At 36.5% G+C, this 15,497-nt stretch overlaps 1 protein-coding gene across 1 annotated transcript; it reads left to right on the top strand.

The window, feature by feature from the left end:
- The first annotated feature begins 4,638 nt into the window (after positions 1-4,638).
- Positions 4,639-14,392, top strand: LOC692416 (Bombyrin). The gene is given in 4 exon segments (NM_001043407.1): positions 4,639-4,772; positions 9,954-10,167; positions 10,533-10,634; positions 13,478-14,392. Coding segments are annotated over 4 exon segments (606 nt in total). The 5' UTR covers positions 4,639-4,664; the 3' UTR covers positions 13,660-14,392.
- The last annotated feature ends 1,105 nt before the right edge of the window (positions 14,393-15,497 follow it).

Genomic DNA, 15,497 nt, shown 5'->3' with positions numbered 1-15,497 from the left:
TGGCGGGAGGTGTGATGGTAAAAAGGAGATGAGGGGATCATCTCGAATAATTCCTCAGAGCATTTCCCATGGAACATACGGTACAAAATACAGAGAGAACCGAAGTCCCTCCATAGACTCAGAGGTTCCAAGCGATCTGCGAGAACGGGACTGTCGATGAACCACATATGTTAATTTTGTAGTACAATGACCATTTCCACACATCAAGCTGGAAGGAATAACTGTTCCCGGTAGAAAGAAATAGTATAGTAGTAATTTCAGTCTGTACTTGGATAGTTATTTGGTCTTCGAGGTCTAGATGTACTTGTTAGAACTTTAACAACGATCATCCTAGGCTTGGACTATTAGAACTATTAGATGTGTAGAACATTCGTAAACACGATAGGTACAATTTGAATGTATATTCAAACTTATTCCAATATAAGTTGTATTATTGTGCATATTTTGCAGTACATACTTAGGTGTGGTTGACAAAAATATTTCACGGATTTACAAGACATACAATTAATGTGTCACAGGAATCTACCTGCTTCTTTCTCAGAACGAGTATTGCGTTTACGTGATGTGTTATTAACTTGGTTTGCAAAAAACTCTATTCTACTTTACTCTTCTTTAAATTTGTAGCGTGAATATGATTTGTATCCAAAAAATTTAATCTCTAGACAGATATCTGTTATACGTAAAGAGAAACAGCATTTTATCGGTGTTGCTAGGCTTTCAATAAAATTATCTGTAAGATGTTATCTGTCAATTTTCGTATCAAATATGTTTCGGCCTGGTTACGTTTTTTTTCTGCCTTTAAACATATTTATTATTCCTTTATTTATGATCATCTCTGAACATCAACTTCCACAATGCCCTTCATGAAGCTAAGGATCGCAGCAGATAGAGGGAAATCGTACGGGAGAAACTGATGCAGCGGGGAGTCACGACCCTCAGTAATGAGGAAAACGACATGAGGAGGAGGAGGAAACATATCTAAAAACCACACGATACAATAATCCTGATTCTGCTTTAAAACAGTCATACGTTGCTGTTAAAAATGCAGAGGGATTGTAGTATTAGTTCAAGCGAGACTATGATACATATATGTTCTATGAATTAACTTCATAGAACATATCATAGTCATTCATAGAACATATCATAAGGCAATTGTTTAACGCAATTTGAACACAAGGCATATAAATTGAAAATATAATTTGAACATTTCGCTCGAGCTCATGTTTTAATTTATTTTTCCGCCCACAGATGTCTACTGTTGGACCTTCCCTCAGCCTATTCACAACGGCTGGTCCCGCTTTGCATGCATCCTGCGGTTTCCCGTGACCTTCAACAAGTCACCGATCGACTTCACGGGAGTTCTACCCACGCTACCGGAAGACGTCTTTCGATCTTATTATAGGAGACTAATCAGTTTGATTAGAGCACTAAAAGTAAAATGTAGGCTTAAAGTAAAATGCACACTTAAATAGCAAACCGAACTAACAATTAATTAAATATATTTTTTTGTTATTGATACTGGCCAGAATATCAGAGCGAAGTGGTAAATATTTTGTTCAGTATTTCCATCGATCCTCGATGCGTGTGCAGTGTTAGTATTTTCTTTGGTTTTTCCGAATCTACACTAATATATAAAACTAAAGTGGTTATTACGGATGTTCCGTTATAACTACTGAACCATGCATCCGATTGACTTGAAACTTGGTATCCATGTAGAAAATACATGTACTTAATGGATACGCTAATATTTATATGATATATAATGATATTTATAGCGAAGCGGGCGAGTACGGCCAGTCGTATATACTATTATTTCCGATGTTCCGAGTACTATACGGTTGTCGTTGTCACATACGACGGAGATAATGTGACGAAAGTTAAAAAATGCGAGATAAAACTGTAAACTTTAAAATTATAATAGTTTTAATTAATCAAGTCAATCGTACGTTTTGAAGTCGGTTAAAATGAGGTCAACGTAGGGATATTCCGATACTAGTAAATACGAGTAGGTACTCGATACTTTTGATTCGATACTAGGAGTGGGTGATATAAATCGTATATAGATTCAATATCTATATATCGCAGCAATATCGTTGAATCCGATATCGCCCCGCACGAAATCTATATATCGATATCAGCCGATACACGATATTGCTCGATGTGATGCGCATCGCCATATCGGACCGATTCGTGAATCGAAATCTATATTTCGATATCAGCCGATACACGATATTGCTCGATGTGATGCGCATCGGCATATCGTACCGATTCGTTAATATCAGCAATATTCGTTTGGTTCGTATCGAATAGGCCAGAGTGAGTGAGCGCACGATAGGGATATCATGTGATGAATGAAACAGAAACAGGCATTATCCATACAATTGTAAACCTTATATTTAAGTCCATATGTCTGTAGATTATTCTTAGCGTATCAGCAGGATACAATTAAGGAAAGAAGTTTCAACTTTCGACCCTAACTTGAATGCAGTATAGCCTATTTGCATCGTTGAATTTAATTTCACGCGCTTTGACCTTGAACTAGAATTTTTGGACAAGTGTTTATAAATACTTAAAAGTTTTTTGTGTTTGATTTTTAAAGTACACATTTTTCTATTTTTAGTTGAATCCAAATAATTGAGTTTATTTCTTGTGTTTGTATTAAACTTTTGAAATCTACACTCTTTTGGTATATTTTGTAATTTTAAATTAAGACACAAAATACTAAAAACTGAAAATAATGTAGCCAGTCCTAAGCCTGGTAAAAGCATGAAGGAAAGTTTTTTTGATATTTTTATTTTCATGTTCTTTTTATTACTTTAAGATCATATTATAAATTTATATCAGAAAACCAACCGTATAACGTTGACTTAAATCTATATCTACTACGATATTATATCAGCGTATCGTTTCAAATCTCAAATATCATGAATCGAGAAAATCTACTAGCATCCATCAATATATAGATTCAGAAAATATATAGATTCAATATCCGATATTGATCCTCGATATATAGATACGATTCGATACGCGGCAAAACCGATATTACCCACTCCTATTCGATACCAAGTATTTATAGCATCGAATCAATCTTGCGATACATACTCGGTATCGAAACAAAAGTACTTGGTATCAAATCGAATCGGCATTATCATTAAAAAGTCTAAAATATCCGAACGCATCATACCGAACGAGAAAGCAAAAGCCTTCTCGCTCGGTTACCGGTATTTATCCATCACGTGGTGGCGATGGCGCGGCGTGAGTGACGCGTCGTGTCTCACTCTCCTTTGGAAAAAAAGGACTCGTGTCCTTTTTTTCTAAAGCCGGTGCAACAATGTCTCAAACAAGGAACAGATTGTCTCCAAAATACCTCGAACAGTTACTGTTTTTGGGCAATCTTGATGCCAAAAAGTTTTTTGTTTAAAGTAGGTACTTAAAGTGACGCATAACTTTTATAGGTAATAAAAGTTTTTTTTCCTTCTCAATTTTGTTTTAATTATTGTCTTTCAACGTTAATTGCTTTTACGTGAGTTTTCTCAGAAAAAAAGTGCTAAAAGTATCGATATCAGTAAGTATCGATACTTTAGGAGTATTCATATAAGTAGTATCGAAAAAAGATTTGAGCACTATCAAAATGAGTAGGTATCGATACTTTGATGGTATCGGAACATCCCTAGGTCAACGGCTCATACATTACATACAAATTAACATATGAACACATAGTATACGAAGCTAATAAAATCGTTTTGACAATACGCACTATTATAATAAGTCGGCGAAAAAGTTTATTAGCATTTTTTAAGAAAATTCACAACGTATTTTAATATAGTTTATTTACATTTAACTAAAGTATGAAGATACCATTTTGTTCGATAACTTTTTGCCATCTTGTATCTGGGCTCAATTACAACTGTCTGTTTATATTACTTACTACCAGTCTAAGGTTTTGTCAAAGCCACCAGAGACCAAAGCGTGAATAATACGGTCGCCTTAAACCATCAGGTCCAGGCCCTATACTGTCGGAGTACACATGGCTAGGCCAGAAAGTGGATTTTCTTTGTGGATTTTCTATGGCTTTGATAGGTTGACGAGCGCACGGCCCACCCAGTTTTAAGTGGTTACCAGAGCTCATAGACGTAAATGCTGCCATCCACCTTGAGACATGAGGTGAAAGTCTCAGTTTTACAGTACAACGGCATCCCCAACTGAAACGTATTATTCCTTTACAGCAGAAATAGGCAGGGCGGTGGTACCTGACTATACGAGCTCACAAGACGCCTGTCACCACCGGCAAGCTGACAGATAAGAAGCTGTTTTCAATTCATATTAAATTCGAACTGTCCGATATCAGATGGGCAGTGAACTTGGCTCTGCGCTGATAATATCGACAGCCAAATATACATTATGGAATAAATGTCGATGAACTTAAAAAATTGGCATTTAATCAATTTGTACATTCTAGAAAATGCGAACATACCAACAGATCGTTCTGGAAACGCGGGTACCAACCCCCGCAATAGAAGTAATTTTCTCAATTAACTAATCTCGCGTTCGAAAATTGAATCTCGTCCATGACCTCTGCACCGGTATATAAAGGCTCATCTCGACGCGAGAGAGCCAGTCTTCACCCGACTATCAAGTGTGACCGTTAAAATTCTAAATCCAAAATGCTGAGGCTAGTGCTACTGACTCTGCTTGCGGCGGCGACTGCTGAAGTTATTCACGAAGGCACCTGCCCCGAGCTGAAACCGGTGAACAACTTCAACTTGACAGCTGTGAGTAGATTTGAAACATCTTGCTGTATTATCTGCTCTTATTCATTTATCTCTGAGAAGTTTTATCTTTTCAATGATGTTCGAACGCTATCAAAAGATTTTTGCACGAGAATACTCTTCAAAGATATGTTTATTTTTGTTAGGTTGTGTAATTCGTTCGAATCTTTTTGAAGTTACTAAGGTTAATGTATAAAATATTCGACCATTATTGTTGGACCTGAGATAAAGCCGTCGTATTTCTACCGCGAAGCCCAAATTGAGATCTGGAAGGAAAGTTAATGATTTTATGACGGTGTTGATCCCATATAGATCTAAGTAGTGAAAGTCGTCGTGGCCTAAGGGATAAGACGTCCAGTGCATTCGTGTTCAACGATGCACCGGTGTTCGAATCCCAGGCGGGTACCAATTTTTTTAATGAAATATGTACTCAACAAAATGTTCACGCTCGACTTCCACGATGAAAGAATAACATCTATATATATAAAAATGAATTGCTGTTCGTTAGTCTCGCTAAAACTCGAGAACGGCTGAACCGATTTGGCAAATTTTGGTCTTGAATTATTTGTGGAAGTCCAGAGAAGGTTTAAAAGGTTTTTTTTCCTTTGATGTGTCCTCCGTCGGATGGATTCCCTTTGTTTGTTTTAAGTTTATTTTATACAAAAGTTTAGGTCTTTTATTTATCGATCGAGGCACTGCGAAGTCTGCCGGGTCAGCTAGTCGTGTAATAAAAATCAAACCTGCAAAATTAATATTTGCGTAATTACTGGTGGTAGGACCTCTTGTGAGTCCGCACGGGTAGATACCACCGCCCTGCCTATTTCTGCCGTGAAGCAGTAATGCCTTTCGGTATAAAGGATGAGGCAGCCGTTGTAACTATACTGAGACCTTAGAACTCAAGGTGGATGGCGCATTTACGTTGTAGATGTCTATGGGCTCCAGTAACCACTTAACACCAGGTGCGCTGTGAGCTCGTCCACACATCTGATTCATGATTTCAAGGCGGGTTCTGGTAATCTAAGAAACGAAAACTTGAACACGAAACAACAATTACCTTTAGTTTATCAGATGTTAATTAGTGTGTATTGAAATATGCGGTTTTGTGATTATATTTATAAATAGAATAGTGTAATCATTTGTTTGTTACTAGGTTCAGTTCTGTTCTGTTCCTTTAGACTCTAGAGCTATCTAGTATTAATTATGGTGTGGCGTTCAAGAACGCACCTTTTTATGATGCGTAAGCCGGAACGCACGGGATGTGGGAAAAAGAATATAGTCTGTGACACGGGACCTTTTTACCATCCAAAATTTAAAACCTAAAAATAATTTATAATGTGTTTAATAACTAATGTAAGATAATAACCTAGAATTGTTTATGCCGCTACATCAATAAAATTTATAATGTTTTAACTGTGGTGTTAATTACATAAAACACGAGTTTACGGCGAAATAAAGAAGGGACTCTATACGAACTCCCTCAATAGTATTACTGGTGGTAGGACCTCTTGTGAGTCCGCGCGGGTAGGTACCACCATCCCGCCTATTTTTGCCGTGAAGCAGTAATGCGTTTCGGCTTGGAGGGTGGGGCAGCCGTTGTAACTATACTTGAGACCTTAGAACTTACATCTTAAGGTGGGTGCCGCATTTACGTTGTAAATGTCTATGGGCTCTAGTAACCACTTAACACCAGGTGGGCTGTATGCTCATCCAACCATCTAAGCAATAAAAAAATGAAAAGTAATATACTAGTAACAATGACAATTTAAAAATATTAAATTCAAGCAAAGACGATGATACATATCTCAAATCATCTCTAGTTTGGTTTTCGCTACTAAAACTATAATTATTCTGTCTTCTCCGTAAAAGGGTCGTATAGGATTTAATTACGAGCGACGCTTGATATTCGTACATACATTAAAAAAAAAAAAAAAAAATTTGCCGAGTCCAGGTGCGCCCGGTAGATTCACCAATCTGTAAATTGGTATATCTAAATTGAGTATCCGTATCATCTATTTAAATAAAAATGAATTGCTGTTCGTTAGTCTCGCTAAAACTCGAGAGCGGCTGGACCGATTTGGCTGATTTTGGTCTTGAATTATTGCACGAAATTAAATAAAAATAACAATTTTATTTTCCCTATGATGTGTCCCCCGTCGGCCGGATTCCTTTTGTTTGTTTTAAGTTTATTTTGTACAAAAGTTTACGTATTTTATTTATCGATTGAGGCACTACGAAGTCTGCCGGGTCAGCTAGTTTTAAATAAAATATAGCCTATTTTACTGTATGTGTACGAAAGCAAACAAAACAGCTAACACGTTGTTGATTATAATTTTTATTAAATCACGCGAAACTTAAAATACTATAGTCAATATATATTTTTCAAACGTCATTTTTTTGTGTTGTCACGTTTTTGCTTATTCCAATTTTATTTCAATAAGGAGAAAAATTTTTATGAATACTTTTTCTATGTTAATTCTATTCGATTCGAAATCATGTCCCAAGAAATGACCTTCGAAATAGGAGCCGTTAAGGACGAAAACCATTTCCATTAATACCGTTTTCCTAATTTTGATCAATTGATGAGTAAACTAACTAAGCGACTCTATTCACAAATGAACAAATTGCCCAATGAAGGCTGGTAGTGGTCGACAATTTACATTCAAGGATTGTTCGATCTCAATGGCTTGAATCGATAAATGGGGCTTGGGCTTTATCAATTGGTTCTTTGGAGCATGAAGGACTGATTTGAAAATGCTTGTGTTTAATTGTATTATTGTTAAAACTGGGTTTATAGATATAATGTCCGTCACATTGCATTGTAGTATTTCTTCTGTATACGTAGTGGATGTATTTGGACTTCATATTGTTGAAGGAAAGGTGTGTAAGAGGAAGTTAAAACCTGAACTGTGGATAAAGATTAGTGAAGAATGGCGACATAAGGAAGACTTTTACTGGTGGTATCTTGGGAGTCCGCGCGGGTAGGTACCACCGATCATGTCTATTTCTGCCGCGAAGCAGTAATGCGTTTCGGTTTGAAAGGTGAGGCAGCCGTTGTAACTATACTGAGACCTTAGAACTTATATCTCAAGGTGGGTGGCGCATTTACGTCGTAGATGTCTATGGGCTCTAGTAACCACATAACACCAGGTAGACCGTGAGCTGAAATGTATAGTGGAGGTACCTACTATAAAGAAATTACAGTTCTTACGAACTGAACTAGTGTGACGTGTTTCATATAAGGTCAAAATAAACGGTGATATGAGCATTCACGAATGCCAAACATGATATTTTTCTCTGTGATTGGTGTTTGAGGTAGTTTTTAATTTATTTTGATGTCAGAGTTAATATCCTTATGGCCGAATAGCCAAAGCAATAGAAATACTGTATTGTCATTGTTCCTTCATAAATCGAACATCTTAGACGATTACGTTGAATGATTTCTTTACATAATAATATTTGATTTGTATTGTTTGGAGTGTAGGTAGAAGAGCTTATGGAGCACTTGATGGTGAGTGGTCATGGTCACTCATAGACCAGCACTACCAGAGGCACAGTCAAGCATTCAAAAATATTTTGAGCATTCCTAAAATATAGAATTGTTTTAATTTAGCTATTCAAAGGGGGAACGCTGCCAGTATCTTCGGAACCTTGCCTAAAGGGACTCCTTTTAATAATATATTTTAGTTATTAAATTATTATTATTATATTTTTTTTAAGGTTTTTAGTTTGTAGGTTAATTTTTAGAGTTGATTTGCATAATTTATATATAATTATAAACCATATTACCATTCAATTAAATATTTAATTAACTTTGTTAACTTTTAACGTTCAAGTCAACATAACGATGAATGGTACGGAGCGTCATAACCTGGTGCTGCGATACTAATTCTTTAATAAGGCGATTACAATTCAATTCACAATTACGCACGAACCAATCGAAATACTTCACTTAATCCTATCACTGTTTTATCATTCTAATGATGCATGTTAAAACAGGTGACACGCGTAAAACGACACCCGGCAACATAGGACAACGTCCATTTTTTATTATTAAATAACTTGATTAAATATCACTTTGATTACATTATGACGTGTTCTTAAATTCTCGGTTTCCGTGTTCTATTTGCTTACACAATTACGATCTATTCACTGGCTATAACAATGATGTCATCTAAGTATTTCATCGATTTGATAATTGAAATTTAAACACCCTTTTTCTAATATGGTTTGAGAAGATTCTCTGTACAGTAGTTCGGCTTTATTCCTGGCGTTGCAGATGTCCATTAGCGACGGTAACTACCCACAATCATATGGACTGTGTGTCGACTACAAACAAATTATAAAAGACGAGAGATCAAATCGCAAAAGTAGTTTTATTTAAAGAAATCGAACTCATAGCTTCATAGAGAAACATATTAAATAAATCAGAGAATATTTGTGCTCGCAATAGAGGCTTTAATGTAGATCGTGTAACCGGATATTATTGTAATTGCTTATGTAATTAAATGAGTTTCCTAATCACTAGTAACACCTAATGACCAGGAAACCAGTAAAACAATATTGTTAGTACTTTTTTTACTTCAATAAACGACTGTTCGAAACAGAAGCGTCACTGTCGTTCAAATATGAGAAAAAACATGGCGGATCAATGAAAGAATCTCGCAAACCGACGCGAGCGAACATTTAGTGGGCTCAGATTTCAGAACTTGAAACAGAAACGCAGACTTTTTCCAATTTGAATTCGTTTTCGTTTTGTTGGAAACTAAAGACTAAAGATTAAGAGACGTAAGATTAAAGTCTCAGTTACCAGATTATACTCAGCCGTTACAGCTATATAAATTCAAATTCATAGACCGTTCAAACCTTTTTCTTCTTCTTGCTCTCATTCCACATTTTGTTGGGTCGTCGTAGTAAGTCTTCTTATCAGGCTGATTAGGGATTTGGTTGAGTTTTACGACCAGCCGTCTGATGTCAATCTAAAGTAGTATATCCATTTGCAACGTACCCTCTCAAAACTTAAGACATGAAAATGCTTTGACAGGAATAGGTAGGCCTAGCTTAGCTTACAGCGTCTCCTTCCGCAAGTACTACAGCAGTAGTAAACGGGGTATATTTTAGTTTTTGTACTAAATATAGCCTTATTCTACTGTACTTATTCTAAGAAACGTTTAATTTTTCTTGCAGTACCAAGGCATCTGGTATGAAATCTCGAAATTTCCCAACGAATCTGAGAAGAACGGCAAATGCTCTTCAGCTGAATACAAACTGGAAGGTGACGTGGTGAAGGTCAAGAACGTGCATATCATCGACGGCGTCAAGAAGTATATAGAAGGGACGGCCAAGCTCACCGACGACGCCAATAAAGCCGCAAAGCTAACAGTCACTTTTAAGTTTGGAGGTAGCTAACGATCTTTCTGAATTCCTTTCATGTGTGTGCGTTTTTTTATATAGTAGGTCAGGCGTCGTCTCTTGATTCATTAACTTAGACATCATAATGAGAATATATAAAATTGTATTGCATATAAACTGACCTTCTCACACTTACATACATGATCATATTTCTCGGTATAGTCGAGTTGCTGGTCAACCTACCTGCTCGAATTCACAACACGGAGCCATCAGTAAATATTGCCTACCCTCTTAAAATGTTTTAGAATTTCTTCAGCTCATGTCTCTTCCTTATTTTATTTAAATCGACATGGCAACAGGGGAATTCGATTAAACACCACGTAGTAACAATAAGTAATTGGCTTTTTTTTACAGAAATATCACGCGATGGATCAGTTCAAGTCTTGGCGACTGACTATAATAACTACGCCATCGCTTACAACTGCAAATACGATGACAAGAAAAAGTCTCATCAAGGTAAGAATGTTGGTCCTAAATCTTAGTGTTTTTTACATTCCCAGATAAATACAGATTATTAACAATGCGTGATAAATGTTCTTGGGAAGACAACATCGCTCATTGGCATCGACAATCATAGAGGCACGCCTATAACATGGATCGGCAGCAACTCTTTTCAAATGTCGCTTAAAGGTTTTACTTAAGAGCCAAGTTGAATGTAGTAGATACGAAAGCGTGCTGTGCATGAATATCCTAATATTTACTGCAAATGCTTCTTACAGTCCGGTTTGATAGATGGGACTTGTATCAAAGGCATTTTAAGCTTCGATTTCATATCTTGAACTGGACTGGGGTATTTATGTCATGTTGTTTTTAGGCTTCGAAAAATGCTTTAGATCTGATGGCGGGTTGCGAGTTCACCTGTCCATCATATTGCCCTACAATATTAAACAAAATTTTGTTTCAAAAAATCTCTCATACAAACTTGGGTATTGTAATCGAGTTCTCGTGAACAAGGTTCGTTCCCATTTCAATTAGGTAGAAATAATAACATTACCCAATAATTGATTGAAAAATGATTAACGAATCACGTTTTCGCGCACACTGTGACTGTTGTGCTTTGAGTCACTAGCCTGATAAAAAACGATAAAATTCGATGATAAGTTTAATTATCTAAAAGCAACGAAACAAATTAAGTTTTTAGTCATCCTTTATTTTATCTCACTTTCATATTGTGGTCTAAATTCGACAAACCGTCCTTTTTATGTGCATTTTTTCCTTTTTTTTATCTACGTATTCGCTGCAATCCTAAACGCTTCACTGGCTCAACCTTAGAGAATTTGCTAACATTAGCCCAAACAAGAGCAGTGCTTCGCAGAATCTATCACCAGATCGGAATCGTGACTCACTGAGAAGATCCGGCGAGAAACTCAGTGGGCTGTGTCTATGAGTTAGTACTCGTCGAACTCCTCGTCCTCGAGTTCGACGAGGATGGTGATCGGTGCTTGAGGGGCCTAAAAGCACAGAGAGTGGATCTGGAGTATCGGTGATGGCGGCTTTGCGTTGCGCCATAACCTGGGTCGGATATGTAATTAGCGACAGCCACGATAAGAGAGGGTTATCGTGTCGCACCGCTTTTTCGAAGTAGCGTTCTGATGCTACCTTTAGATACTTACGTATCGGTTCTAAATTTAGATCGTCGTGAAGGTCGACATTACCCATGTATCACGCTGCTCCGATGGCTCTCCTGCAGAAATGGGATTGGATGACCTGTGACCTGGGAAGAGTTTATGTACATTCGGGTTGCGTGAGCGAACACTACACTTGCATAGGTCATGACTGAACGTATGCAAGTTTTGTAGAGTGTCACCTTGTTAAAAAGGGACAGTTTATTTCGTTTCCATATCATGCACGTAAATGCATGAAAGTTGCCACCATGCCTGCCTTTACAGCGGTTAAACAATATTAAGAAAGTCGATAGAGAACAACTCTTCTTCTTCGTTTGTAGACCTAGAATCCAGGTTCCTAAATGGAGAATGAGTTAGCACTGTACTCTCAAAGCTTGCTTCAAAAGTCAACCGAAATATGGAATGGTAGACCCGGGCTTATTGATTCTAAGACCAATAAAATATCAGTAAAATACTGAAGAAAGAGAATACTTCTACTACTTTTACTTAAAGCAGCATGGATTGTGAGCTCGTCCGTACGAAATTGACCGTTCAGTGTAATCGTGACCCTTCATATTTTAAGGTGGTTCATGTCATAATGTACTAGATTCTCGGAAAAAAAAGTAATCATATCCTTGACTTCTTTATTGGTGGCTCCGATTTTCCACTTCTATGAGTGCATCATAAGGCAAGTGGTTGGTGAGATAGAGAACACTCTTATTTTTCTGCACCAATCCACCGTCCTAGAGCTTGTGCACGAAATACGGATCTAGGGAATAGGGCTCGAACATTTCGGCAACCAGTGAGGGAGACAAGGTATAAGCTACTACTGTTACAGTCGTCTTGTGAAGCACTATGGCGTTGAAGAATGGTTGCCGGTTCAGCGTCTAATGAGGGCAGAGTAGTGGGAAGAATGAAGTGCTCATCCAAAGCGGGTTCCACTGGAGGCGAGTTTTGAGCGACAGGGAGCTTTAGTTGGTTCAACTCTTATACACCCTACCTACTGCCTTCAACGAATAGGCCGATTTCAATTGTCATAAATTCTTAGAGCGAGAAAATATTTCGTAATAGGCATTCTTAAAGAGCTTTATTAATCAGATGAATAGTAACCGATAATATTAATAAGGACTTGTGTGAATTCATTCACATATGTACCAATAATCTAAGACACTAATACCAAGGCTGCTGAATATTGATAAAAAATATGTTTATTTCTTCACGTAACTGATAAAGGTCATGAACAGTTAGTCGCGTCCAAGCTATCTTTATTGTGATCATATTATTGTATAACTTTTCTAAATCATGTTGTAAATCAATTACGAAGGCGCAACGTGTAGCGCTATCAGAATTATTTTACATTGTATCATTTGTAAAGAATCGAGGTTAATTCTCCTGAATTTAGATACTTCATATTATCCTGTAAAGAATTTTCCCATTGCAAACTTTGAAATATGCATTTACAAGTCATTTAATATTTCTTTACTAAATCGAAGAAAAACCACAAGGAATATCTGAGTGCTTTAAAGATAGATTTGATTTCTAAGCTATCAAAAATATACGGAAAAGCCGCAATATTTGTGTTGTAATTAATAAAACAATAAAAAAAACATGTTTTCAATCGAAATACTGGACGCGGGTGTTTGCCACACAACAAGCCCCAGCAAGCCAAGTTTAATAACTGAAATTTCATTTCAGTGTTCGTCTGGATCCTCTCTAGAAACAAGAAGCTTGAAGGCGACGCTAAAACTGCTGTCGATAATTTCATCAAGGAACACTCCAAAGAGATAGACTCTTCGAAACTTGTGCATACCGATTTTTCAGAGGAAGCCTGCAAATTTACCAGCTCCAGCGTGATAACCGAACACGGAAAACATTAAGACTGAAAAGATACTTGAAGCATTGCGGGGAATCAAACTGAATAGTAACCACAGTATTAAGATTAACATAGGTTTTGGTTTTATTGGTAGAACCTGACTGTAAACTCCATAGCCAGCCTATTACTGGTATGACCATATTTTTCGCAATTTTCCCTAATGTCAGTTCGGCCTAAAATTCTTTGCCTTCGTTAAAGACAGATTTGCGTTTATGGGACTTTTTAAGATCGCAAGAATTTTTTGTTTGGATTTTTATCTACCAATAAAGAACTTTTCACCAATTTATTTGATAGTAATAAACTAGACATCGATGGGTAATATCACTCCTACGCATTTCCAGGAGGGGACTGTTATTTTATTTGTTGACGCTATTGGAACCGGATCTGCCTTTTCCTTAGCCTCAACAACGATCGGGGCTTTGTTCTACCAATATTACTGATTTAAACAACACAGCTGTGTATTTCAATGAACTCAAGAGTACCTAATAGTCTTGATCGATATCATACGGATCCAAATGTGTTTGTACGTTGTCAAGAATTTCAGCAGATACGTCTATCTGTTGGATGAGAATAAAACTATTTTCTAGATCACTCTAGACATACTCGTATTATGTTTAGACGATATCTTCGTTGCGTTAATCGTGACACATTATATATATAGTTTATATACTTCTACTGTTTATTTTATATACTTTATAATAGACTTCTAAGCTTTATTAAATTGTGTTTATGTGATATTTTCGTGTTTTTTTTCCATCCAATTTTTAAACATCTGTGTAATTTTACTGCACTAATATTTTAGTTCCAACAAGATAGTTCCAACAACTCTATCCTGTCTAATTATACGGCAAAACGATTGAGCGTTTAGATTTGGTTATCCGTTATTTCAATGCAATTGAAACTTTTCTATTTAGATAATCGATTAACATTAGGTCAGTTTTTGTTGTAGTTTTATTCCTGGTTCTTCTGGACAGGCCAATACCAAATAAAATCATTGTGCTTTTTTTTTTTACTCGCATTGTAACACAATCAATAATCAGTTGACGCGTTGGGTCAACGGCCTTGAGGAATTACGATAACCATTTGCCAAATGCTTTCGTATTTCATTATGGGTTCTAAAAGTATGTAGTTTCTATTATGTTCACTACTAGGTTTCTCTGCTAGGTTTTGAGTTTCAGCTTATAGAAATCACAAGCCACCACCCAACTTGATACACTATCGCGAAGTCTCACTTGTGTTGAAATAGAATGTAATAGGTTGGGGAAAAAGTTTTTTCGCATTATAGTATGTATGAACTTGTAATAAAATCTCTTTGGCTATATACTATTTGTATCTATCTGGCTGGTTTTGGTAACATTAAAAGTTTAAATTTTAAAGAAGATAATTCCGAATTCAAATTAGGAAAATGTGTGATTTTTATTTATTTTTCGAACTGTCAATAAATGAGTGAATTTAATGAAGAAATTCGATACATTTTAAAATTTTACTACAAAAAAGGGAAAAATGCAACACAAGCCGCAAAAAAATTTTTCTATGTTTATGGACCTAGTGCAGTGTCTGTGAGAGTAGCACGTATTATATAATGGCTCTCCCACCGGACAAATTGAAATGTACAATCACTTTACGGCAGAAACAGCCAAGATGGTGGTGGTCTACTCGTGCTGGCTTATTATACGCCGTATCCACTAGTAAATACCGATTGTGGATCGTAGTTATCATACTAAAAACTCTGCTGTCCAGTTGCCCGATTACACTACTGCACAATATTTTTGTGTAACAATTTATGTATAATATTTAACTCAATAAAGACGGATAAGTACAAATAAGAGTACATAGAAACTT

Source organism: Bombyx mori, chromosome 25 (assembly GCF_030269925.1).
Source record: "Bombyx mori chromosome 25, ASM3026992v2".
Classification (NCBI taxonomy): Eukaryota; Metazoa; Arthropoda; class Insecta; order Lepidoptera; family Bombycidae; genus Bombyx; species Bombyx mori.
This window is presented reverse-complemented; position numbering and strand designations above follow the sequence as displayed.